The following is a 27,924-nucleotide window of genomic DNA, read 5'->3' as shown; positions in this document are numbered from 1 at the left end:
TCAAAGGGCAATTCTCTGATTCTCGCAAGCGCCAACGGATTGACGAACTTGTACAGGTGTTGACGGACCAGGTGCACACATTGTTTGTGATGACACAGATTCAGGTCGCCCAAGGCATAAAGCGCCAGACGAATAACAAGTTTCAGTCTCTCGCGAAGGCTAGCATTGACGGGTACAGCCCAGCGGTCATGACACTACTGGGAATACATGTCATAAGGCACGCTAATTATGTGGGTATCTGTGCTCTTTCCTTGTTCGTGTTCTCCGAAAAAGTATCAAAACTAATCAACATGAAAAGCAGTTTCACATCTGTTCATTCACGGCTCCAACATCCAAGTCATACACTGGAGGACTTCCCGCCGATCTGGAAACCCAGATTTTCCCAGATTTTGCAGGGAAATCTGGGAAGATCTAGGATTTGGGAAGATCGAGCCCAGATTTCCCCGCAAAATCTGGAAAAATCTGGGTTCCCAGATTGACGGGAAGTCCTCCACTGTTCAATACGAGGAGGCTCAGGGGGGCACGCTTGGTTGGGTTGCAAGCTGTTCGTGTGAATACTTCAGACACTATGGCAGTGCATGTAAACACATGTACTACCTCGCAAGGGAGTACTCTCTGTTAGTTGTTGAAAACCCGGTTGAGTTTCTAGCCAGACCGGCTTCCCACCAAACCCATTTGGCAGCGGTGCCCATTGACTCGGGCTCTGACCTGGCGTACTTAGCCATCCGAAGAGAGCCTTTTCCCCCGCCTGCACCTGCGCAGATGCCCGCAAAGAACTTGGACAGGCCTCAGAACAAGAGGAAACGACCAGGCACCAGTTTGGACATCGATGAACGCTTGATGACAGAACAGGAATTGGCCGACTTCATCCGCACCTGCGCAGAAGATTTCAATCATCCTGAGCCGTCGTACAACCTTCAAGAACGCCTCAAGACCATGTCTGCACAGGAACAAGATCATCACCGGTTGAATCTCTTGAATTCTCTAGTACGGGCACTCAAGAAAACGACTGACATCTTGAAGACCGCCAAGAATCGCCGCCTCATCTCCAATAAATCTTCACCCAAGTCGATGTGGTGGTTTCTGAACACGAGCAAGGAGATAGAAAACGAAGTGTATGGAAGATGTCCAACGGCCTCCAAACCAATATCGGCAAAGTTTGTGGGTATCTCGGTCGTTCAATGCCTCCCTCGCGACGAAGTTGAGAAACTGGTTAATCACATGCAAGAAGCTGGCACCAAGGCGCTGAAAGGAGCTGAGAAACTGCTTAGTCACACGGGACACATGGCCGAATTTCTTGCGCGGGCCAATGTGATGGACGTTGAATTTTTAAGGGTGAAATGCTGGGAGCTGTTGGGAAGCGTAGAAAATAGTTGTCCGGGGCTAAAAGCCCGGAAGCAGGTCAGGTAATACAAGATCTGATTTTTGGGCCGGGTACGAGTTTTCTTAATCCGGGAGTTGCAAGATTTGTAATTTTTACTCTTGCTGTTTCTTCAAGAACCTGGCCCCTTGGGGCCGCAAGTTGGGTCGCGGCGGAGCCGCCCACTCAGTAGGAGCAGGAATTTTGCGGCGAAGCCGCCCGCTCCGTTGGAGCAGCAATTTTGCGGCGAAGCCACGGGGCGGGGTAGAGCTGATGCTTGGCCCCTCGAGGGCTGGTGCTCGAAGAAGTTTGGGGCTGAGCTGATGCTCTGGGTTCAGACGCCAATGCGCACAAACAAATTTTGATGGCTAGGAAGGCTTACGCTGATGCGCTGCAGCCTTAGCAGACCAGGGGCATTTTGTGGTGAAAAGAAGAGCCCTATTTAAGCTAATCAGAAAGTCCTCGCAGCTACTGTATCCCGGTCCTCCCACAGAATTGTAACATGGGGTCATCTCCGATGAAGTCATGCCACGATCAGCCCCAGGACTTCCAATCTGGGTAGTGACCGCGAGTCCGCTCATTTGCTCGCACTTAGTCACGGGCTGCCGATCCCAGCCCGGCGCTTTTCCCCAAAGGAAACACATGCACCACCTTATGCGGAATATCATTCACAAAGCGTCTGACACCACGTAGTTTCAACTGTCCCTGGCCAGAGAGCCGGGATGAGCCCATACATTATAGACACCCGAACTTAACACAAGGTCCCAGCCTCCTGCGGGCCGTGCAGCATTTGGCTGGTCGCGAAGCGACCCCTCCCGGAGGGAGGGACTTAAGACCTAAAACGCTTTTCATGCGTGAGCCAAATCCAACATTTGGCTGGGAGCGGCATAGTTTCCATCACCACACCTTCATTGTTGTTCAGATTCTTTCTACGTTTTAGTAGATCATACATCTACTTCTTGTTGATTTTTTGGTATTTTTTTTACCACATAAGCATGATTGATTCTATTGAAAAAAAAATTGAAGTTCAAGATTTCGATTCTTGATCCTATGACAGGGACCGAGCGCAGCCACACTACAAGGATAATTATGCTTATCAGAGATGAAGGTCATAAAACTGCCAAGAAGCTGGTATCACTCGGTAACTCTGCAAATCCGCATACATCCCTTCCCCGTCGCCTCCATCCGATCATTCGATCAAAACACTCCATTGATCGATCAGAATACTCAGCCCTCCAACAAATCAATATGCCCCCGCACCCAGACCCACCTGCCAACCTGACAATCGAGGCGTCGAAAGTATCCTACATATGTGAAGTGATGAATTCCCTTTCCCTGACCCCAAAGCAGTTTTTCCTTGCTTTTGTGGAGCAAGAAGACATTAGCATAGCAAGTAGGCGTTGATTGTGGTCAAATGAACGCTGGGACTCAATGCGAAGGCTTCTCGAGGCGATTGCAACAATGATTTGCTCCCATAAACCCGGCATAACAAATTGGAATGGTTTCATCCTTGGCCAGGTATGCACTCAAAATCAGATAGGTTGGGTTATCAATTCATCTCTAACTTCCTATCTTATTGGTGTATTCAGGCGCAGAATATTCTCAAAGTCAACAAGATACGTGAGAATCCTCAAGGGTTATATTACAGCTTGAAAAAGATTGATGCCAGTTTTTTCAGCGTGGAAAACCGTGCAAAGAGAGACAAGCAAATGACGGACGAGGAACACCCCTTTCTTTACAAGCTCCTCAAATCAAAGATATTGCACCAATCCAATCTGCAAGATCAAAGCTTAGCCACCAAAGACGATGAAAAGGACGACACCGACTCTCTGCGGGGTCCGCTTGACAAGCCAGTCGAACTGGATGAGGAGACTAAGGCTGCAGCCAGGATCCATCGAGCACATATGGTATGGCTGTTTCTTTTGCTCATCTTTTTTTGCTTTTTGTTGTTGACAGATTTCTGTGTTTGGGTTTTATAGATATCTAAAACAATTTGTTTGATGCTTACGTTCACATCCAACCGGCGCAAAAATTCAATGCAGCTCGAGAATGCGGTCACCTTCGTTGCCTGTGGGATCTCCGATCGCGTTAACAAATACCTCAATTTTATCGGGTTATGCTCCTCTCGTAAAATGGCCCACCTGGCGTTGCGCACTCTTGGAAAGAAAGATGAACAGACGATTAAGAACCGCATGAAACTAGGTCCAGCAAAGTCTCCGAAATTTTGCCCGCTGATCTGCATCAACAACCTTGATTTCCAAGAAGCGGTTCACGTTAGGTCAGTTGAGAATCAAAGCAGCATGTTCCACGGTACCTGGGGTTACCTCCATCAACCCAACCCTAAGATTCTAGCTAGTGTCAATCCCGAAGACTTAACCCTTGAAGCTTACAGAAGCGCCATTGCGAATTCTGCAAACGATGTTATTTCACCCTCCAAATTTATCTCAAACAAAGAGGAAGGCTTGCACTACCGATCGGTCTTGAAAAGTCAAATTGCCAGCGTGTTCATGACGTACATTGCCAAAACAAATGATAAAACTCCAATTATTTCTCTGACCCCACCTCTGATCGAAGTACTAGCCCCACAGAAGCCAGACATTACCATGCTCAAGTTGATGGTTGCATCCGACAATAGTGCCGAAGGCGTCGGCGAAGTTCTTGAAGGCCTTGCACGACAAAGCGGTCTGACACCTGATAAATTTGCATTTAGACTTTTGATCCTTGAAGGCAATCTGGGGACCTGTCTCAACTTGAGCAGTTTACGAGCACAACACAAGCCAAACAACCGCCCCAAGGAGAGTCTGGCGAACTGTTTCACTTTACTCGGTGGGGCGCATACCCTCTGGAATGTTGCGCAGGTGCTTATTTCCCTGCATTTTGGGGACAGTTTGGATTTGAAGGGCCTTGGCTGCTGGCACTTTCTTGAGGCGCTAGGAGTCAAATCAAATCAAATCCTCAACAAAAAGGATTTCTCTCTGATGCTTGTTCAAATACAAAAGGTCCACGAAGCAACAATTGCTTACCTTATCCTGTATGTATTTCTCATTTTTTTCTTTGCAGTGTTTTGCTTTGTTAACAAATGATTCTCTTGTTTTATTCATTCTTGAGGTTGATTATGGGGAAGCAAACAGATTCTTTCCCCAAAGAGAAACTTTCCATGAAAGCGCAGGACATCATACGTATCATCGACTCCGTCTACAACAAGTTTCTCTCTCCCCAGGCCCTTTTGAAATCCAAGGATCCGAAGGCACCCTGCCTTGCAAACATGCTCCTCCGCCTGCGCGACTTTTCAACCATCGTTGAATGCAACCGTGCAATGAAAGGTGGGGATATTGGTCGGGTAATGAACATATGGAAGCAATGGTGGGTGATGGCGCGGGGAATACAAGGGCTCACAAACTATGCTATTGACCTGCCCCGGATGTATCTCCTTCTCACGAAAGTACTTCCGCCAGGGCTTCGATTAGTGATCAAGCATTCACTTCTCATTTCCCCGACGGGTAGGCCTAATCATTTCGTCGCTAAGGACTTTTACTTAGAGAATCAAAACTTCTTTTTGAAGTACTTCTACAACAATACGGGCATGGGTACAAAGATTGACCGGCTGAAAGATGAGTACTCCCTTGCCATTCCAGTGGTGAGTTGATTTTCACCGGCCAATCTCTACTTAGAAGAAAATCGAACACAACTGAAAAAAAAAGAATTTTAACAGCTACGTGAACTATTCGACTTGCTTAACAAACAATGCGGACGAAACCATATCTATCAGTCACACAAAAATACGATTTCAATGCCGTCAATGATCAGCTTCATGAAAATGGCCAACCAGTACGATATTTGCTGCGTCTCGCCAAAATCAAACCAATCAAACAAAAAAGAAGTTGTCAACATCTATAGCAATGGTCTCAAGTTGATGCAAACAGATGTCAAAAAAGGAAGCGCAAAAATTAATCAATTGCGACCAGCAACCACACTCCACCAAGAAACAATTGACGAAACAGAGGAGGTCAATGATGAAGAACAGGTTCATGACGAAGAGGAAGAAGTTGAGGGTTGAACGGAGCCGGGAACATGTGTTGGTGAGTTCGAGGGAGTTTCCGCTGGTCTTGGTCTGGCATCTGTACCAATGTTCGTTAGTCTGACCCTCTTTCTCCCGGATGTATCCTGCCAGCCATTAGTTGGAGGGTGTTTTGCTGCTTGGTCAGGCGAAGGATCTCGATCCTGATGGGGCAAAGGATCTCGATTTGTTTTGCTCGCAGAAGGTATCCTAGCATCCTCAGTCGGACCCGGTTCTGGTACAGTATCTTTTTCCCAAAGCCGCTCCTCATGATCCTTTTTGTATTGCTCTAAAATAACTCGATCATGTTGCCATTTCACTCTCTTCCGTTCTCTTTCAATTTTGGCTTTGGTTGGAGGTTTCTTTGAGTTGGAAGCGTCCTGTTCTGTAGTTTTTCTTTTTCGAGTTGTTTTTCCTCCCATGTAATCCTGGTAAGTCATCCCGGCGCAATAAACATCAACTACATTTTTCTGCAAATGTTCCATCTGCCCGTTGATCATCTCTCCACCAATGATCCGAGTGATTTCCAAAAGTGGTAGGCCCCTTTTGACAGCTAGGGCAAATGCTCTTGCCTGCTGAACCTTGAACATCTGTTCTACGTGGACTTTGGCAGTTTCAGCATCAAATGTTTCATTGTTCAACCGTCCATATTCGGTCACCAGCTGATTAGCCAGCTCTTCGAGCACCGGAACAAGTGGGGTCTTTGTCAAGCCAAGCCGGTAAGAAGGCCGCTGTGATACCCTCACGTAGGTAGTGTTCAGAGGATCATTGGGTAAGTCTTCCTTTGTTTCCACAAGAGGCTAAAGCGGCTGCGCCGCTGCGGGGTCATGAAGGCGGCTGCGCCGCTGCAGCACTTAATGCAAAAGGGGCCAAGAAGATTGTTTTGTACAATAGGGCAAAATTTTATGTAGTGTTTTTGACAGTATGATTTTTCAAACCAAGGAAGGTGATGGCAAACTGGTATAGTCACCATCTATGTCAATCTTGTTTACTCAGTCTCATGGAGACAAGTCAAGATGTCAAATTCAATACAATTTCTCAGAGGGAGTAACAGTGAGTTCTGGAACAAATGAGAGCCCTAGGGTAATAAGTTCCATGAAAGGTTTTGATGATGTGATGATTTATATATGAATCAGAATCATTGAGTTATCAATTTGAACATTTCTTGCTGCAAATTGAGTTTCCTTTGTCTCTACTTGATGTGTTGCATAAGACTATCTCCATGGTTTATTTAAAAAAGCAAGCCTATTTATATCCAATTTTCAGTGCCTGATTAGAAACTCCTATGTGCAACATGCACTCATTTCTCAAAAGACAGATTCAATGGCACAGGCATATGGAACTAAAGTTCACTGATATAAATGTTCATTACATGGTAGTTTTCACCAATCAAAACAGTTGACCTTGAGTTTAGAAGTATCCACAGACTAACACAATCAACCTGAATCCACAAAATTGTTCAGCTGATCCCCCCCCCCCCCCCCCCCCCAAAAAAAAAAAAAAAAAAAAAATCAATGTCAGTGTCGATGAGGATTGGTGGTGCCTACCGATGTGAGCAAAATGGGAAAGCAAGTGGAGAGACGGGACTGACCAAGACAACCAAGCCTGCCAACGCCACCGAAAAAAAAGAAGAAATAGTGAGACCGCGCAAATCAATAGGTACATGCATCCGATTCGAGACCAAGAATATATTCTGAAAAGAAAGAGTTACCAGGTTCGATGAAACGTCTGCCTTTGACCCAGCTGTAAGTGAACGGGTCCAGATTAGCTTTGGTATATACAAGCAGAGAGGACGCTTTGGAATATGTGAGCGAGGTGAGAATGTCGTCTGCTATGCCTGTACATGTACAACACGCATCACCAAATCATCCTTTGTCAGCTCATTTATTCTTCTCTCGGAGTAAGGACGGGAAGCCTAACTCTTCGTCGGAGTAGCCTGACAGCCGAAACCCATCCGGAAGAACAGCGACATGCACGCGCAAGACCACGATTGTTTTTTTTCCATTTTACATCAGTATATGTCCATCAAACAAAAACAAGGGGAAAAAAACTGAACTTGTAGTTGATAAATTGTCCCCACGTGTGGTTTGTCGGTCTCAGTCTTGAGAGGGACCGAGTTGCGAGCATGCGCGAGATCTATAGCTTGGATAATCTCATCCGGCCGATCTTTCAAGGCGCGAAAGCCCAGCACCGAAGACGGAGCAGTATGAGCACATCTTCCCCAAAAATAGCTAATGCAACGAACAAAAAAAGTAGCTGACCGGTATCGTATAAAGTATGATCTGATTTCAAAAGAATGAAAAATAAATAAAAACTCAGGTGAATGCAGGGGGGAAGAGAAAGAGAGAACTCAGGACGAAGAGCGCGAACCATAAGAGTCATCGCGTTCCCAATCCCAGCCTTGTTCAGGAGGCTGGCCCATTCGATGGATGATGATGAACCGGACCTGCTCTTTAAGCAGGTCTCCGATCGGCCGATCAAGGTCCGCGGGCCCGCCGACCCGGATTACCTTCCTCACCCCCATGAGCACTATACTATGTCTTCTCATGCATATAAGAAAGACCTCAATGCAGGCTCACCTCACCCCACGACGGCTCAAACTTCGTCTAAATTATAAATGAGCCAAACAAACCTCAAACTACATTGCGACAGAAGACACCCAAAAAACGCGTCTTTGCAAGTTGAATGAGTGAGTAAACTCAGGAAACCGACTCAGATAGACGACAAGGCCTACGTCTTGTCGTTACGCAATCCTTTCGGGCCAAAGCTGAGAGGGAGGATTCGTTGGGGTGCAAGGGTTCCAGGGGAGGTAGGGAGAGGATCGAGTCTCGCAGGGTGTCTAGCTAGTTTAGCTGGAGTCGTCAGTATTGGTAGGGCTGAGTCGGGCGTGGCAGCCCGGGCTGGGCGACGGGGTAGGCGGGCGATGCGGGAGGAGTGAGTAGACTTACTGGCGGGCAAGAGTTGGATGACAGGGATGTTGGGTATGGCCTGAAAGGTTGCTAGGGCCGAGGGACCGCGGTGACATCACATGTGGGGCAGTTGGGTCGATAGGTTACTTCGCCAGGCTGGTCGAAGCGGAGTTACACGGCGGCCAGGTGAGGGTCTGGTTACTGCGAGGCGTTGGTGGGCAGGTTACGTATAGGCATTGTCCGTAGGCTTGACGTGGCGTGGGGGGGTAGTTCGCTGGTGTTGAGTATTGTGGCTTTCGGGGTCTAGGCGAGGATGGGGCGGTCGACGGGGCTGAGGTTTGGCGAGACATAAAAGGGTGGCGAGTTTGCGGAGGGTTGTGTTCCCCAGCCGAGTGCTTCACTCGGCTCACTCCCTTCCGCTGTCGCATTTGCACAGTTTGAGGGGTTTAAAAAATTGGTGGCCCCCCTTTGCATAATGCCTTAACTGCGCGCGCTGGGGGTCATCCGTGTTTTGTCTTTTGAACCTGCTAGGCAGGAAGGGACAAATCACACATTTTCTTTTTATTATATCAGTTGTATTTAGATATTGTACTATAAATTTTCTCTAATTATTTAAGGCTTGTAATTTTTTTGTAAAAGCCTTTTTGTAGGGGGAACCCTTGATCCTGAAATCTGTGTTTTGCTGTCTTTAATAAACTTGGATGTATTGGTCGTAATTTGAGGTTCTGAATTTTCGGAAGTTGTCCAACACGCTGGATACTTCCTCGGGCTCGCAATTAGAACACGCACACACAGGGAACTTCTCCACCTTTTCGCGGGCACGTTCGCGGATTACGTTGGGATCATCACAGAATAATGGCACATATCCAACCCTGGACAAAGAGACACTATTGTAAGTCTCCCTTTTTCGAGATTCAAATGCGGATTAGATTATCTTACAAAGTATCTATGGCAAAAGAAATTCGCAAGCAGACCGGGGTGATTGCAAGGGCGTCCATCCTATTGTCGTCGGTTTGTTCAGTTGGATTCGTGATGTCTTCAACCCTGTTCTTCCCAGATTTACGGTTTGGCTTGACAAACAGAACGGCTAATCCATTTGATCCTCCTCTCCCACAGCGACCAATCATTTGGCAGATGGATGCAGGATCTCCTCGGCCAACGTGGACAACTGCTCGAACTCGCTTCCAGTTCTGCCCAAGGCCCAGGGCCATTGTACACGATATTACTGGGAATTCCCCAGCAGCAAATTTTGATGTGGTTTCTTCCTTGCTCAAATCACCCGAACACGCATGGAACCTCCGTGCAAAAGTACTATTGGCGTCACCGTGGCCACCTGGAATCCGTCTGGCCTTGTGGATAACCTTGGAAACTTGCATGGTAAGGTTTCGAGTGGTAGAGTAGATCAACGTTGGTATTATTTCCCCATCTGGAATACAGGAACGTGGGCCGTATAGCGTCAGAAGATCATCACACGACTTGAGTGAACTTTTCATTGGGACTCGGACAATGCGAATCTCTGGTCGGCTGAGCTCTGCTTTCTGGTAATTGATTGCTGCTTCAGTTATTTTTAAGCTCTCGAGTATTCCTTTAATTGCTTGTGGTCGGCAGGTGGCTGATAGAAGCAATACTGGTGCATTAATTCCCAAAAGCCGGGCTGCGATGTCTCCGTACAATGGACGAAAAACCGCCCGATCCTGATGGCGTCCATGCGAAAATAACTTCTTTGACTTTCCGCTGGCAACCAAGCCCCACACATAGATCATGTGTGCTTCGTCCACCACCACCAAAGAGACACAATCCTGGAACGTCTTGTTGTAAAAGATTCTACTGAAGATCACATTGTTCAACAACACCTCGGGGCTCTTCAAAACTGTCAGCTCATAACTCAATGCCAAGGCTAGTGAATCTGATAGCTTACTAGGTAGATAAATGAATATTTCCCCTTCAATATCTCTCCTTCAACTGCCTCATTCAGGTTCATCTTTGTGAGATTGATCGCTGAGATTACGAGATTCTTTTTCTCCTGTACCTATGTATTCAGCACGGTGTAGCACAGCTTAGATTCTGAGCTGTTTGTGTTAGTTGGACAAAAACACCAACCTGGTTATCCCCCAGCGAGTCCAGAGGGTTCAAGACCAGTACAATGGGCTTTTTGTATTTGGGAAATAGATCCCAGTACATCTCAGCAATACGAGTTTTGCCAACTCCCGTTCTGGCCAGGACAAAAGTGTCACGACGGTGGATTAGATCGATAACCGAGTCCAGTTGAACTGGTTTTGGCGGCTGCCGTCCGTACATTTTTGCGGACCGGTTCTTCAGCATCTCGATCTTCTTTTCTTGTGTCATTTCGGTGATTGTCTTGTTCAAGGTAAGCTGGCCTGGTTTGTTTTTCAGCACTCGACCAGAGCCTCCCGACAATGGATCTTTTGTATGATATTGCAATACGTCTTCGAAAGGCAAGGGATCTTCAGTTGTAACATCGAGCGGTAAAGATTGGAGCGCATCAAATTGATCATCGTCTCCACAAGGTGGGGGCGTCTCGATGTCGGCCATCGTAGTTGTGAGGGATATGTTCTTGGGGTGCTCAGTGGTTTTGCCCGACTTGGACTTTCTTTTGATCAATGACAAATTTACCGAGTTGGACTTGCTAATCTATCTAGCTGTTATTAATGCTCGCTTATTGTTCTCTAACTCACTGTTCTTTCATTAGTGATACTTAGTGATCAATATGTCGTGATGTTCTGCATTATTATCTTGCCACTTAATTAAATCAAAGAAAATCTTCAAATTTCTGGTTATCTGTTTTCAAAAATGAAGGAATGCAAAGACAACAATAAAAAAAATACTGAAAAATCACGACCATGGTAGACAGTGAAAAAAATAAAATTGCAAAAATATCTGATGAGTAACATCGCAGACAGAAGAGGAAGTATCAAAAGTGGCCTCTATATCACGCTTGGCTCACGCAAGCTTTGCGTGCTTGGGCATAAGCCTCTCTGGTGAGACTGGGCTGCCGCCCAGACCCGCTCACCACGAGTGGCTTAGTTAAGCTCGATAGACACCAGCCCTCAGAGCCAAGTGACCGAGCATGATTCTTCACCGGCGTGCCGGTACATACAACGCAGCTTAGCAGATAAAATCCTGCTTGGCAAGCAGGTGCTGGGTAGCTGCTCTCTGGAAAGGTGTCCTCAACGGCGAGAACATTGCCAAGGAGGAGGCTGCTCCGGCAAGCAGGTCTTTTCACTGCTTGCTGGGGAGGAATCTTTGTTGGAATCATCCCTGGCAAGCGGATCCCCACTTGCCCAGGAGGATTCCTCCTGTCCGAGGACCTTGCACCTGCTTGCTGAGAAATCTTCCTCAACAAGCAGGTACAAGTCATTGGGGGAATGGAAGAAAATCCATCCCGCCAAGTACAAAGGTGTACCTGTTTGGAAAGCCCCCCCGGAAAGCAGTTACCATTTTTAACTGCTTGGAGGAATCTTCCTTGGAATTGTGCCCAGCAGAACAATCACCAAGTATATGTACATGTAACCGCTTCCCCAAGATGATTCCCAGACCTTGGCAAGCAGGTGTAATTTTTATGCCCAAGAGGAAGCCTTCCGGGCAAGCAGGCAAATCCATCACAAGGTCCTGCAACATTCCACGTCAAAGGTATCAACAGGTTTGAAGCAAGGAAAAGACACAAAAATGATGGGCCCGGTATATTTTCCCACTGTCAATAAAGGCCAGAAATATTACCTTTGTCTGCTACTGTTACACTGACAAGGTATCACTAGCTTCAAAGACATGGACACAATCAACAGAGGGACCTATGACACTTACTGGAAAACAGCAGAGGTCCTCAGACTTGCATTGCTGCCAATGCTGGCACAAAACCGCAGGCTGGCAGACAAGCAAAGCCCTACATCATTTTTTCTGCATCCTACTTATCCACAGCCCACTCTCAAACCCTCAAGAATTTTTCAACCACATTGCTGTTGAGCTCTTGGATGACCTGCCGCACCAACTCCAAACGGTCTACCGGGTTGAAAACCCCTCAGATCAACTTCACATCTTGCTCTGCTACTACCTACTGGCAAGGAAGCCTCAGAGGAGTGGAAAAGCTCTTGCCGGTGTTGGACTCCATACCCCCGCCGCTGGGGAGGGGGACTTATTGAAAGCACTATGCATGAAGAAGATCTCTGGTAAGCGGAGTGTGCGGACCTATTCCAAAAAATGTGCCAAATCCTGAACCATAAAAAATGGATCATTGTTGACTTAGCTGTGCATTTGGCAGAAGCAAATTCTGCCAGCATGCTATATGTGGATGAGCCCAGTGGGTGTGGCAAAACCTACACAATGAATACTATTATCCATTCCCTGAAAGCCATGTGCATCCCCGCAGTAGTGGTTTCATCCTCAGATGCTGCTTCACTCATGTCATTCAATGGCTCCACTGTCCACTCCCGGCTCAAATTTCCAATAGTAATCTACTCAACCAGCACCTTCATGTTTGCCCTTTGATCTCAATGCGCTGAGGTATTGAAAGAGGCAGGTGTGATCACATGAGACAAGGTTTCAATGCAACACTGACATGCTGTTGACGTGGTTGCGGAGACCGCTTTCTTCAAGATCTTACGCAAGACGGCCAACCTTTTGGTGGCAAGTTAGTCATATTGGGGAGGGGGGGATTTCCAACAGACACTCTTGGTTGTGCGCAAAGGGACTATCTTTGACCTGGAGGCAGCCTTCATGATCACCTCATCTCTATGGGCCCATGTTATCAAGTTCTCCTTGACCAAGAACTTGAGGCTGAGTGGTGGTTCAGACTCTGCACTGACAGAGCTGAATGCTTCATTCTACCGCTGGCTACTGACAATTGGAAACAGTACCGGGCAGCACAAATATCATACCCCCCAGACACTTGACTTTGGAGACGTATATGCAAGCCTGACTGAGACAGCTGTTCCCAATCATTTTATAACTACCGTGTACCTCAGTTCACCTCTGCAATCCTGAGATTGAGCCACCAACATCAAATACTATGGCTCACGTGTGATTTTGGTGTTGCTCAACCATCAATGATGTTTGTTCCTGGTGCCTGCCCGGGAGATTTGTTGAATTCCTCGCAATTGACGCCATGGCCACCAATATGAATGGGATCAATGAAGAGGAAGCAGTGACAGAAGAAGTCCCCCACATCACCAGGAAAAAACAATGATCACTTGCCTACAAGTGACATGAAATAGTAAAAAGGCCCCTTTGCACTTTGCTGTGTCACCTGCAGACAAGTGATCATTAATTTTTCCTGGTGTATGTTCTTGATCCCCGGCCTGCCAGAATCAACCCTCCAAATCAAGTTTGCCATACTCATAATCCTGCTCCACAACCTTGACCTGGGAGCGGGACCAGACTATTGATAGATGAGATTGCCCCCGGTGGGTTCAAGTGCAGCATACTTACCAGATTGCATGTCAGCTCTATGTGCACCATCCCCAAGATCAAACTTATCCACGAAGCTAATGCCTCTAATGGTGTATTGTTCAGTTGGTTCCAATTTCTGGTTGCAATAGCATTTGCGCTCACAATCAACAAGTCCCAGGGCAAATCACTTGCGCAAAGGTCATGGTGTACCTCCCATACTCTGTTTTCAGCCATGGCCAACTGTACGTTGCCCTCTCCCAGGTAACATCCATCACGGCTCTCTCAATAGGGATTGTCACACAGCCAACACAGCCCAATTCCAAAATCAATTTTTTTAACCTTGACATGATCAGGAGGTGCACAACTCACCAGCACAAGCTTGAGTGAACCAGAGATCAGGATTCTTTGCACATGTATATACAATATGGGCCTTCAATGCTATGTTATACAATTTATTTCTTCGGGGGACCAAGGATCATCCTGGAGCCAAATTGACCCCATTTGCTCTCATCCATACCCTTACCCCTTTTCCTATCACTGATTGCGCGGCGTTTGCGCCGCGTTTTCCCCTAGTAGCGTAATCAACTGTGGCAAGACCAAGTGCGATGAACATGAAGTCATGTAATTGAAAGGAGCTATTGTTGCATCTTATTGTAAAATGTGAGGTCGCTGAGTGAGAAGAATAAGGAAGAGAAATACACGTAGGGAGGTAAGCTGCTGGTGACTGACAAAGCGGGGTCTTATAGGATATTGAGGCTACAGGGCAAACATCCCCTTGAGCATGCCCGGGGCATAGGGCAGGCCGGCTGATCCGCGTGACGAACCCCCTGGTCATCTTGGTACCAGGCAACCACTGTGGGATGGGCTGATGCTGTTGCACCCAACAACCAAACTGCCGGTAATCTTATGTACAGAATTTCTTCATTGTGCGTAACGGTTACACACAGATCGGCGACTTCATTATGTATTTTTCCTGGAATTGTTGTTGACATATTCATGAATGCCCTCCCGTCGTCCGGAACAGCACCATATTTGACCAGGAAGGCGCCTGTATTATCAGCTCCTCTCTCTGGGCCGTTGTCTCAAAATTCTCTTTGATGGACAACCTGAGGTCGAGAAATGGTCCGGAGCCTGGGTCAACAGAACTGAATCTGGCCTTTTTCCGGTGGCTGCTAACTGTTGGCAATGGGAGCGCTCAGACCAAATACTCTGCTCCTGTGACCATCGACTTTGGCAGTGTATTTGCGAACCCTGAGAAGCAGTTGTCTCAAATCACAGCATAACAACTGTCTACCCTGGGCTTCATGTTCCACACTCCCGGGATCACGACGCAAACATTGAGTATTATGGCTTCCGCTTGATCTTGACGCCTCTTAACCGGGACGTTCAAGAGATTAATGACGTTTGTGCCCGACGTCTGCCTGGGACCTTTGTACATTTCCAGTCGATCGACACTATGGCTACAGAACTGGACGGGGTTGGGGAAGAGGACGCGGTTCCAGAAGAATTTCTGCACACGTTCTCAATCTCAGGCCTGCCAGAGTCAAGTTTGAGGCTCAAAGTCGGCATGCCGATCTTATTGCTCCGCAACCTCGAACTCAAGGCGGGTCTCTTAAACGGCACCAGGATGCTCATACGGGAGATTGCAGCCGGCGGCCTACGATGCACAATACCTACCGGCTCGCGCGTGGGCACGCAGTGCACCACCCCAAAGATTAAACTCATCCACGAGGCAAACACTGCACATGGGGTCTCCTTCAGTAGGTATCAGTTCCCGGTGGCAATGGTGTTTGCACTGACAACAGGGCCAATCACTTGTGCAGGTTTTGGTCTACCTTCCAAGGCCCGTATTCAGCCACGGCCGACTCTACGTGGCGTTATTGCGGGTCTATCTGTGGGGATTGTAACTGACCCATCGGCCACAACCACTACCAACGTTGTTCATTTGGACGTACTCAGAAAGTGCTCCAAATACATAGACGACTAGGTCTACTCCCACAGACACTGATTAATTTGTATGTAGAGTTTTTTATGTATGCGCGCATTCTGTTCCTGTAATTAATCCCAGATGTCTGAATACACAATGCATTCACAAGCCGGATACCAGCAAAAGCTTATCCAATTCCGGGCATGGTTGCTTGGGCGGACACACAAGAGATTGGGTTGCAGAGGAATCAAACAAACCACAAAATCATGAAAGAGGAGTTAGGAGTTAGGGTTTGGCTTAGGGTTTTTAACAAAAAAAAAAGAAAACGGCAAGGTGTTACATGTTGGAAGGAAACATCAGCTACGCCCACCCCAAATTGCGGGCAAAATCTGGCCCCTCACAGCTCATTCCATTAGCATGGGACACCGGCGCGCCGCTCCGTACTCCTTTGCAAATCATATTTCAATTTCCCGATTGTGCGGCGTAACACGCCGCGTTTTCTCTAGTTTCTTGGGGATGGTCGGAGGAAGGGAGGTAATGGCACTAAGAGAAGCGCTTGGTACCGGAGTGGATGTGAACGTCAGGAGAGTTGGACAAAAAGCTGGAGCACGAATCTGATGGCCGAAAAAGGTTGTTATGATACAGTAGCTGGGCTGGTAGTTTGTTCTCGTGATGATGAGGGACCTTTAACAAAGGAGCTGTCCCTTTATTTATAGTATATCTTCTCCTCTCTTGTTACTCGGGTATGGCTCATCATTGACAGGGGAGATCTTGTTTTAATGATGAGCGTTTTTTCTTATACTGGGCTAGCGCTTTCCATCCGTTTGTCATGACGAGCGGTTTTTCTTTGTTACTATACATAGTCTTCTTGCGTCACAAGCATTGCGAGTTTTCTTAATAATTTACTTTCTCACTCTACTGCGCATTATCGCGCTACCAAACGGATGTAGCTTTCTCTTTTCTTAGACTGCGTGCTTAACGAGCTGATTGTAGCTTTCTTTTTCCTTGATACTTAGATTTTTTATGCACATATTTTCTCTTTTCAGGCTTGGCTAGAGGAATGCGCTCTTTTTCTTTTTATACTTGGATTTCTATACGCGCTTTATAACAGCATTTTAATTTTAATGTATATTACTATTTGTTCAGCTAGCTCTGATACAGTAGCTAGCTGACAACTATCTTGATGTTTTTCTCCCGCACAAAATCATTAATGAAGTGAAATGCACGTATGAAATATCAAGTCTTTTTCTTTGATGCCTTGTTGCCAGCTATCAATATTGCTGCTTCGTTGTCACAGAATATGTTCGTGGGAAATTGATGTTGAATGTCGTCCAAAAGAAACGAGATTCCCGCCAGGTGTTGAGCTCCTTCCAAGAGTGCCAGGTATTCCGCCGCGCATGTCAAGAGTGCCACCATCGTCTGCCGTTTTGCTCCCCATGCAATGGCATTGCCCATGTGCTTGATAACAAAACCGGAAATCAATCACTTGTGTTCCCCACCCCAATTTGCACCCAACCACAGATCCAGAGTGTTTCCGCCTCCTCGTATCAAGAGCTTCTTTGACAACAAACACTTCAAGTATCCAATCAAGAAGTCTAGCGCTTTCCAATGGGTCATTGAAGGATTTTGACTGTACCTAGCTAGAAGGTTTAATCCATAAGATAAGTCCGGTCTTGTCCCCACCGCAAGATACATGAGTGAACCTAGGATTGATCTGTATGCCGTCTGATCTAAAGATTCTCCCGAGTGTACTTCTAGTTGAAGGTCTGGTAGGGTGCTCCGCTGGTTGAATATAGGTCTTGAATAGTCGTTCACAATCTGATCTGCTAGCTTTTCCTGATCTAGTTCAATCACATCTGCCTTCACTTTGATGTTGATGCCAACAAGTTTTGCAATTCAATCTGACCACTTTATTTTCATGTCTTTCTCCATTGCTGTTTTTGATTCCTGCATGAGAGTTTCATTTGATGCTACTGCAAAGCCGTCATCCACATGTAGCCAGATAATTATGAAATCCAGTCCTTGTTGATATATAAAGTGATTGTTCCAGTTCTGACGCAACAAAACCAATATCCTCCATTTTGCTCTTCAAGAATTTCCACCAGCATCTTGCCGCCTGTTTTGTACTGTACATAGCTTTTTTAATTTCATTATTTTTCCTTTCAATTCTGGTCGTATTTTGACTTGAGGTTGCACATAGACTTCCTCCTCTATGGGACTGTAGAGATACGCCGAACTAACGTCCAAAGTTGCGATTGGATAATGATATTTGATTGCTAGTGAAATAAGTAATCAAAGAGTAACAAGAAAAGCCATTGGAGCATATTCAATCCCTACCCATCACTTGATTAAAGCCTTTGGCGACATATCTTGCTCGAAAAATTTACGGGTCTCCTTTGGCCATTCCTTTTTTTATCGCAAATACCCACCAACAACCTAGAGCCTTGACTCCAGGAAACGGTTCCATTGCCTCCCACACGTTGAGTTTGAAGAACTTGCTGATTTCATAGTTTGCCGCTTTTAGCCATTCTTTTGAGTCTGATGACTTTAGAGCTGACCTTATGTGTGACGGTAGTCGGCAGTCTTCATTCATGGGCAATTTGGTCATTGCTTGTTCTTCCGCTTTTGCATTGATTTTGGTTTCCTCTTTGCCTAGTTTGAGCACAATTTGATTCAAGATGAGGTTGAGACAACACTGGGTCGCTACGCTACACTACGCTATTTCAGCGCTACGCGTTAGCGTAGCGGCAAAAAGCGCCCCTCTATTTTGCATAGCGTTAGCGCGCTGTTAGCGCCGCTACGCTGCGCTAATTTTCAGCGGCGCTAACAGCGCGCCAATTCTTTGTTAGCGTTAGCGCGCCGCTACAGTCGCTACGCTACGCTGCGCTGCGCTACAGCGCTTTCAGCGGAAAAAAGCCCTTTTTTCCCGCTAAAGGCGCTGTAGCGCAGCGTAGCGCGCGCGCCCTGCATGTGTAGCGTTAGCGCAATTGCGCGCATCTGCGCTAACGCTACGCTATCAGCTAAAATAGCTGCGCACCGCGTGCGCGTAGCGTTAGCGCATATGCGTGCAATTGCGCTAACGCTACGCTAAAAAATAGCGCATTTGCGCTGCGCTACGCTACACTAACCGCTATGGTTAGCGTAGCGACCCAGTGTTGGTTGAGATCTCCTTTTGATGGTATCTTCTTCTTGACTGGGAGATACTGAAATTCAGGAAATATTACTGAAGTTGAGTGTAGAATCCTGCCGTCATAGGAAGAGTGAACAAGCCAACCGCCTGCCGCTGCTGGATATCCAATCAGTTTTCCGATGTGCGCCCTCTGAGATAGTTTATTGCGTTTTTCTTTTGGTATGTGTACAATAGCCTCTGCTCCAAACGGGTACAGAACATTTGGATCTATCTCTATTCCGTACATTGCCGTGAGGGGACAAGACACTATCTTCTTATTTGGAATCCTGTTGTGTATGTGAGCAGCCATCTGGTAAGCATAGCTCCAATACGGCCTAGGCATCTTTGATTCATGTAACATAGTCCTTGCCATGTCGCCTAATGTGCGGTTGACTTGCTCAGCCTTTCCATTGTGTTCTGGGCTGTAAGGTGGGACCGGTGCTAGTGAAATTCCAAGCGGTAGTAGTAGCTTCTTCAGGGATGCCGTATACTCAGGTGCATTGTCACAACATAGGTTCTTTTGGTATCTGCCAAAAGTGTTTTTCAAATGATTCATCCACACCATTATCTTGCTCGGTACTTCACTTCTCTCTGTCATTGCATCACACTGGATGTAAGTCAAGGCGGGGTCTCTCATGGTGAGAATGTACCGCTTTCCCAACATGTTGTACAAGAACGGTCCGGCTACGTCCGACACTAGGAGGTCCATTGGGTGGTCTCGCGGGATTAGTGAATTAACTCCCGGTGATTTCTTGTCTATGCTCTTCAAGGTTGCACATTGTTGACAAAAGAAAGAAGCCCATGTCTTCCCTTCAATCTCTTCCGGGTAGTGTTGTTGAAGGTACTTCTTCACCACTTCTTCCAATACGTGGCCTAGGCGCCGGTGCCAGAGGAATGGATCAAATGACGGTCGTTGTGCGATTTTGTTCAGGCTCAAAGATTGTTTTAAATTGCTCAAGAACCAGCAATAATTTTTGTACAATGTTTTAAATACTACATTATTTGGGCTAGTTAATGTAGCATCTGAACATTGAAAAAATAACCGCCATCCTACACTCGTCAATCTTCCGACCAAAAGAATGATACCGTTGACGCCTGGACAATAGTATACGTCTTCAACCATGACTGTCCCTTGCTTCGTTGGGATTGAGATCGTCCCCTTGAAGCTAACATCAACTGAGCAATCAGCCACTGCCAGGAGTATTTTTTTCTTGGTTGTGCCAGTTGTTCTCTTGATGTGTACAGATTGAGTGAACCACTCACGTGAGTTGAGGCTCCTGAGTCTAGGAGGATCTTCCCATCGTCAATCTCCGGTACTTCTAGTTGTTGTAAGCGGTTGTGTCTGCCAAAAGGACGATCAGGAGGTAGGTAGTTGGAACCGGGGGCGTTGTGTCCTTCTGGTGGTGGTCCTATCACACCGGAGTCGACGTCTTCCCAGAAACCTTTGCAGTTGTTGTACCAGTGCCCATCTTGTTTGCAATAGTGGCATTTAACACCCCATTTGTGCTTGAGGTGTTTGGGGATCGGGTAACCGCGATAAGTAGTTGCTTTCTCAATTGATAGTTGGGGCTTTGGCTGTGGCGGGTGGTTGTATTGCTGGGGACTTGGGATTTTGCTGGTCTGTGGTAACTGTTGCGGATTGCGACGGTGTGGAGGAGCATAGCGACCGGGGTTTTTTTGCATAGCATTAATTGCATCTAAGTCCATCGGGGTGTAGTAGTCTTCAACAGTGGAACCCGTAGGGGTTGCTCCACAACCAGAGCTGCCCGCCCCCCCCCCCCCCGCAGAAGAGGGACTTCCACAAGTTTGACTTTTGCTGCTTCCAAAAAAGTCCTCATACTCATTGTTTGAATTTCACTGTCATTGCCCTCCATTTCCATTTCCACACCATTTGCCTCCTTCCTGATTTCATATGCATGTCTCACCTTCTGTCCCACAACCAGCCCCTTGTTGTAATACCTTATAAGCCTGTTGGTCAGATAGAAATACATCATATGTTATCCTGTGTGCAGTTCCCAGAGGTCTCTGCGAGATACAACCAGTTGTAGCACAACTGCCTTTCCGGCACGCAAGCCAGGAGGTCTTAGCCCTCTTTCAGTGCTACTTCTTCCCCTTTGTGCTTGCCCTCTGAGCATCCTCAAGGGTGTTTTTCTTTGGGCTACATCTCTTCCACCTTGGCCTTGTGTCCTTGCTTCAACACTCAGAAATCATCAAGATGACCTGTTGAAACAAACCCATCTTACTCCACTCTTAAATGATTTTTTTTTGGTGATTACCAAATATTTGTGCTTTTTGGCTGGAACTTGGAAGGAAACCATGTCAATCAATATCACACCCTGGTTGTTCCTTTGGTAGAACTTTCTATTGGAAAGGCCAAGCTAGGCTTTGTCAGCTCTCTCAGTCTCAACTTGTATAGGGTGGGAACAAATAAAATTAATTGCACAGTGCAACTATCACTTTTTCTCATTTCTTTCTCATCCTTTTATCTTTGGTTGTTGTATCTATCAATGTTTATAGTCTAGTATGTATCCACTTCCTTATCCTCCCCATTTTTGGCCAGATGTATCTCTAGACAAGATCACAAGCTGGCATAGAGCCTCATTGATTAAGTTGGCCTGCTTCGACAAACTGGACAGGTATGCTCGCGGAACCCCTTCACCCATGTCAGGATACATTTGGGGTGGAAGTAATGTCCGCACCTCTTCAACCTTGCAACTGGAGATAAGGACAAATTTCCGCCTTTGTATTTTCCTGGCGACTGAAATTCTTCGATGCAAATTGGACATTCATTCTGGGCTTGATCGAGTAAAACACCGTGCGTAATTGTTCGAACTGTGGGGTCCGAGTTTGAGCTACCGCTGTGGTCATTGGCGGTTTTGTCATTGGGGGAATCATGATTGAACCTGCGTAGTGAGAACGTATTCCCTCCAGGTTCATCGGGCTGAACATGAGGGTAGTCCTCCTTAGGAAGATATCCTAAAAATTCGAAAATCCTGTCGAGATCAAGAGTTTTCCTTGCTTCTAATGCTTGGGCTCGGCGGTATAGATCAAGCAAGTGCTCATTGTCAATCCAATGCTCAAGAATACCCTGTTGCTCGGCTCTGCCTTCGTACCATGCACTAGCCCGACGCAGTTCTTCCATGTAAACTTCGTTTGCAGCCTCTTCAGCAACGGGCCTTCGGGGATCGGGGCGGGAGAGACGGTGACGTGTCCGTTCATATAATCTTGCCCCTGGAAAGCGACGGACGGCCCCCTCTCCGTTTGGGATGCCAATTGCTTGCTGGAGATCGGAGGAGTCGTGGATGTCCTCTATTAGATTTCCGCCCCTTTCTAAATACCCTTCCGGGTACCTTCCTGGTGGAAGGGCCACGAGCAGGTGGACATGAAAAACCTGAGCAAATGGCGGCTGTGCAGTCAGTTGTCTGATCTGCTCTATATGATTCCTAAAACCACTTGAACTCAACTAGACTGAATACGAAAAGTTTCATAGCTAGCCGGATTGTTACGTTGAGAATCTTCGATTTTGTGACTATGGGGAACACTTAAACAATCGTGAAGAATCAGTCGGAGCATATACTAATATGTGTGGGATAGATGCCTGAGGCAGGGCCCGTCCCCTACAGCGGCCCAGCACACCTGACATTGGCTCGAATCAGCCCATGAGTCCTCAACATCGGTCGGTCTGACACGTCCAGGAGCGTGAACCCCAGACATGTACAGAGTTGTCCGCAGGGCACCGGCACGGGCGAGCCCGAGATCAAATCTGCGCATGTAACAGAGTTATGCAGCAGTGTAGTATCGAGCCTTTTCCCATGGTGAGAGTCTGACCAAGAGGCTTCATAGCGTCTTCAAAGCGCTTTTTTTACGCTTTTTTTCCGGCAGGAGGTAGCTGTTATTTTGTACTTGAAGGGGTATTTGGGAAAAAAAAACCCACCTACATTTAGTGATATTTTTTTCCCACCTGAAATTTGGTTTGATATGAGACCCATCAATCAAAGTCTGACATTCAGAAAACTCACTGGGTATGGTTCTGAATAAAGTATGCATATGGACATATGAGGCAAGCTGCCTCCAGCGCCTAGTAGCACCCTGTAGCTCATTGAGGCTGCTGGGCAGCTACGCTTTTGTAGCCCATTGAGGCTGCTGGGCAGCTACGCTTTTGTAGCGCAAAAGAGCATGTAGCACATTGAGGCTGCTGCACAGAGACAATTTTGTAGCGCATTGAGGCTGCTGCCCAGCTACTCTTTTGTAGTGCACAAATAGTGAGAATAAAGTGTTTTTGCGCTGCACTACACTATTTTATAGCAAAAGCACGGCTTTTTGCGCTTTTTCACCGGGGGGAAAAGTACCTGTGAGCTACATTTAGCCATGCCGCAGCTTTTTATGGCTGCGCTACACCTTTTTGGGAGGGGCATGTAGCGGGTACCCGCTGCGCTGCACTAGAACGGTTGCTTTTTGTAGCGCAGCGTAGCCTTTCACCATTGATCAACATCACACATCATCATAAGCGTACATCTACTGTATTCAACTGCAACATAGCAATGTGTACTTAGCTCACACTACAGGCAAACAGGAGATGTTCCTGCACACAGTGTCACCTGCACAGTTACTGCGGCCACCAAAATTAGGTGATGCTGCGCGCGGGAGCAACAGGTGTCTGCCTGTAGTATCAATGGTTAGAGCATCACTCATGAATGCTGAGTATGTGAGTTCAACTCTCACAGTACACAAGGTTGTGGGTTCAACACCCACTTCACTCGGACCTTTCTTTTCACTTGTTCAATACTCCTGGGGATTCTTATGCTCTGGGATGCCGGTGAATAGGAAGCAAAAAAGAGTATAAGATTTCTGATGATCACGGAGCTGGAAGAGAAACACAAGAATGGAAAGAGAAAGAGAAAAAAAAGAGAGAAGAAAACATCACAGAGCTTAAAGAGTTCACCGGCACCCAGAGGAGGAGTCTTTTAGAGAATCAGAAAAACAGGACATAAGCATAAACTAAGTACATATGCTAATAATGAAACATAATACCATAACAGCCACCCCCTCAAAAAGACTCCAACACCTGATCAAAAACTTGAGCAGAAAAAGAAAAGAAAAAACAAAGAAAAAAGTAAAAGAGGTGAAGGGTTAAACAATGGAGAATAGAAAAAAAAACAAAAGTTACAAGCGGAAGGAAGAAAGAAAAAGAAAAAAAGAGACCGGATGACCGCCGAGACCCAAACACTGCTGTTAAGTACAGAAGAGAAACAAAAGTGTTGTTATCTTAATCACACAACAATGGATAGGTTGGGACGGACAATTGCGGGGGGCGCATGTGTCTCGCAGCTAGTGCATGCTGTCCCCCCAGGTACTTGCCATAGTGGATGTATCTCATGCCGGAGCAGACATTTTGAGGCTGGACAGGATCCTCTCGAATGGCATTGGACCAAGTGCCTTCGTCATAATGTTGGCTAGTTGCTGGTCCGTGGGAACCCACTCAATTGCCAAGCGCTTGCGGTGAATCTGTTCATTGATGTAGAAACACTCGCGCTCCGAGTGACGCATCCTCTTGTTCGCGGAATTGTCCTTGGAAATTTTGACTGTGGCATTGTTGTTGCACATTAGACAAGGGGTGATAATCTGGTTTGTCATATCGAAAAAAAGTTCCTTGAGCCAGACGGAGTGTCTGGAGGCCCAACCCAGTGCCATGAATTTGGCATGGCAAGTCGAAGTTGAAACAGATGGTTGACGTTTGCTGGCCCAAAGGATCGGCGCGCCAAAAAGCGTTGTTATAGAACCGTGAGTAGACCTTGCAAACTCGCCACCCCAGTTGGCATCCACCCATGTTAGCATGTCAACATTGCCGGCTTCCGGCTTGATTACCAGTTCTTGACACCCTTTAGATTTGATGTAATCAAGGGCATGTTGAACTGCTGCCCAGTGCCGCTTTGTCGGGGATTTTGTGAAGCGCGCCAAAAAACCGACCACAAATGCCAGATCTGGCCGCGTCGCCACCGCCAGATAATTCACTGATCCAACTACAGACAGATAACCATTAGGGTTTATGACTTCTTCACCGGATTGAGTTGACGTTGTGGAACTCCTAAAAGATCAGGAAAGAGCTGTGAGGGGAAATAGTCAACTACACTACTAATAATGTAGAAGAGGCTACAGGTGCTGGTGAGGCTGCCCTCTTGACTAATGCTGATGCAGAGAGGGTTACACTAAGAAAAAGAAAAGGGTGTGGCTGATGATTCTCTTTGACTTAGATGACTTTAACACTTTATGAGTTTGAGGTGTATCAATCCTACTGAGTGAGAGAGGAGAAGTGAGATGGGGAGAAAAGCAGAAGCTCTTGGGGAGTCACTCTGAGATGGGTAATGAGATATATGCTGGGGGATATATTTCTATAGTGATGAAAGTGTATCTAAGTGTGATGAAAAGGTGCTACAGAGGGGATGTAGTAGAAAGTGCATATAAGGGTGATGTCAAAAGGTGCTACAGAGGGGATGTAGTAGAAAGTGCATGATGGGGATACAACATCTAGAGGGGTGTTTATATATGTGAGAAGTACTGCAGGGGGGTGATACATGATGAGCACATAGTAACAATATCTGAAGATGAGCAATAATGATGAAGGTTCAATGACCAAGGAGTGTACATGAAAGGTAACTATGTGGAAGATGAAATAATGATGAGCATTTGATAATAACTACAAGAGCTATGAAGGAATGTACTGCTGATATCATATGAAGAGAAAAATGAGTAATGAAGTTATGTATAATCTGAAGTCCTATGTAGCTATGATACTAATGAATGATGTATGTAATAATGCTAATGATATGTATGAAGAAAATACCTGCCAAAACTATACATGCTAATAACTGCTGATCCATTTGGAAATCCTAGGTGAAATGAGTGGGTGACTAGGGGTAAAATGGGGTTTAAAATCTGAATATGAAGTAATAATGAGGTATTTATGAAGGGTTTAGGTGATAGTATGAACAGGAACAGGGTTACCACAACGTAAGAGAGCTTGTTTCTTTGATGGGTACTGCCCAAGGGAGTGTCGCATCCGTGGTGAAAGTATCTAGATTTTTTTGGGTAAGGAAAGGTTGAGAGAGTATGATTTTCAATGGCGAAGGACGCTCAACCTTGATCCCAAAAATGTTGTGCAGCGATTCCTCCCATGTTGTGCAAAGCTTTGACTCCAGAGTAGCGCGAAACTCACGCATGATCAATTCAGACAATGCTGTAACAACACCATCATCAACATGAATCCAAACCAGAATGGTCTCGCCGCCTCGATCTAAATGGTAGAACGAGTCATTGTAAAAACTGACGAGGAAACCAATTCCCCCCATCACCTGCACAAAGTGCTTCCACCAGCACCGCCCGCCTTGCTTAGTTCCGTACAAGCCCTTGTCCAGCTTAAGTGACTTGCCTTTGTGCTCATCAGGCACCACCATCCCATCAGGTACCTTCACCCACACATCCTCATTGATTTCGCCGTGAAGATAGGCTGCCGTGATGTCAAAAGACTGGATTGACCAACCGTTGGAGGTAGCTACTGTGAAAAGCATTCGCAAGGACGCGAACGTCGCAGTGGGTGCCCATGTGTCATGGTAATCCTGACCAAAAATTTGACTGAAGCCGCAAACGATATACCGGGCTTTGTACTACTTGATTGAGCCATCTTGATTACATTTGATGTCGAAAAGCCAATGCGTGTCCTTTTCCTTCCAACCAGGCGGTACATGTTTGAAATGCCACACGGACATGTCCCATATGTTGTTCAGTTCCGTATCAACCGCAGCCACCCACTTTTCTGCGTCTTTTTGAGCTACGGCCCGAGCATAGGTTCTTGGTAGGAGTTGACTTCTCGTGATTGCTGACAAGCCCGTGTGATCTGGTGACTGAGTTGCCAACATTTTTTCAGCCACATCAGATCCCAGCACAAGTGCGGTGTTAAAGATCATTGGGGAAACATCTTCTGTGTTAAGCAACCGGTCAAGTGTTTGTCTAACGGGTACGATTTCAGAAGTCGTAGCCAATTCATTGTTGTGTTGAGGAATGTGGGCAGGTTCTGGCCCGTTGTTGAGAATTTTGTTCAAAGAGGAGGAGGGTGTTAGTTTGGGCTTCACGGGTTCTGGAGGATTAACCAAAGTTTGATTCGAATAAGGGAAGGTAGCAATTGAAGACTCAAAAAAAGTATTGTTTGTTGGTACCCAGAAAATCCATCCCTTTCCCCCTTGAACATAGCCCACAATATTGCAGCGCCACGCGTGCTGATCTGTTTTTCCAGACCAATACAGCAAATTAATCATCCGATTGTGAGTAAAATAACCCCACAAATATGCAAATCCCCAGAATTTGACCAGTAGTCCAGATGCCACAAGAGCTGTGCAAGCCATTTCTCCAACTGTTTGATGTAGCCGCTTGGCAGCGCCGTTTTGCTTGGGTTCGTATGGCATTGAATGTTGATGCTCAATGCCCTTATCCTGCAGCCAAGCTAAAAAAGCTTTTGACGTGAATTCACCGCCGCCGTCCATCCAAAAACGCTTGAGTTTCTTCCCTGTAAGTCTCTCCATCCGTTAGATGTATTGCTTAAAATTCAAGCACACCTTGCTCTTAGCTTTCAATAAGAAACCTTCAGAGTATGTGCTGGCCAGGTCCCTGAAGACAACAAGGTACTTTACCCCGTTGAAACCTTTGACAAATGGTCCCAGGACGTCAGAAACTATGATGTCCATTGGTTGTAGGAGATCATCATTCAATAGTCGCTGACCTCGGTTCCGTTTACTTTTGCTCACAAGAAAATCCTCACAGACAAAGTCCTTGTTGGTTAACTTTTCAGGCAAGCCAGGCAGACTACCCAGCGCACACATGCGGATAATTTGCTTAAGACTGATGTGGCCCAGACAACGATGCCACATGAGGGCATCAGAGGTTTTAATAGAGACATCACAGGCCGTCATTGCATTGGTCAAAAGGGAAGGGGAGCTATCGGGGGCCTTAGAGGCAGGAGGTACAAATATGACTGGAGAAGGAGACAATTGAAATATTACCGGAACCTGCCACCGGCGATGAATTGGTGGAGATTGGAAGCTGAAGCAG

At 46.5% G+C, this 27,924-nt stretch overlaps 2 protein-coding genes across 2 annotated transcripts; one reads left to right on the top strand and one right to left on the bottom strand.

The window, feature by feature from the left end:
* Positions 1–762: 762 nt before the first annotated feature.
* PtA15_16A302 (uncharacterized protein) lies at positions 763–1,410 on the top strand (the record flags this gene model as incomplete). The annotated part of the gene is made up of 1 exon (XM_053163979.1): positions 763–1,410. The coding sequence occupies one exon, from the start codon at positions 763–765 to the stop codon at positions 1,408–1,410; it is 648 nt and encodes a 215-aa protein (XP_053027949.1).
* A 20,020-nt stretch (positions 1,411–21,430) lies between these two features.
* On the bottom strand, positions 21,431–22,596 carry PtA15_16A301 (uncharacterized protein; the record flags this gene model as incomplete). The annotated part of the gene is made up of 3 exons (XM_053163978.1): positions 21,431–22,216; positions 22,290–22,366; positions 22,467–22,596. 3 exons carry the CDS (start codon positions 22,594–22,596, stop codon positions 21,431–21,433), a joined length of 993 nt encoding a protein of 330 aa, XP_053027948.1.
* Positions 22,597–27,924: the final 5,328 nt, after the last annotated feature.

The sequence above is a fragment of the Puccinia triticina genome, chromosome 16A (assembly GCF_026914185.1).
Source record: "Puccinia triticina chromosome 16A, complete sequence".
Classification (NCBI taxonomy): domain Eukaryota; kingdom Fungi; phylum Basidiomycota; class Pucciniomycetes; order Pucciniales; family Pucciniaceae; genus Puccinia; species Puccinia triticina.
Note: the sequence above shows the minus strand (reverse complement) of the source record. Positions and strands in the feature narration are given on the sequence as shown.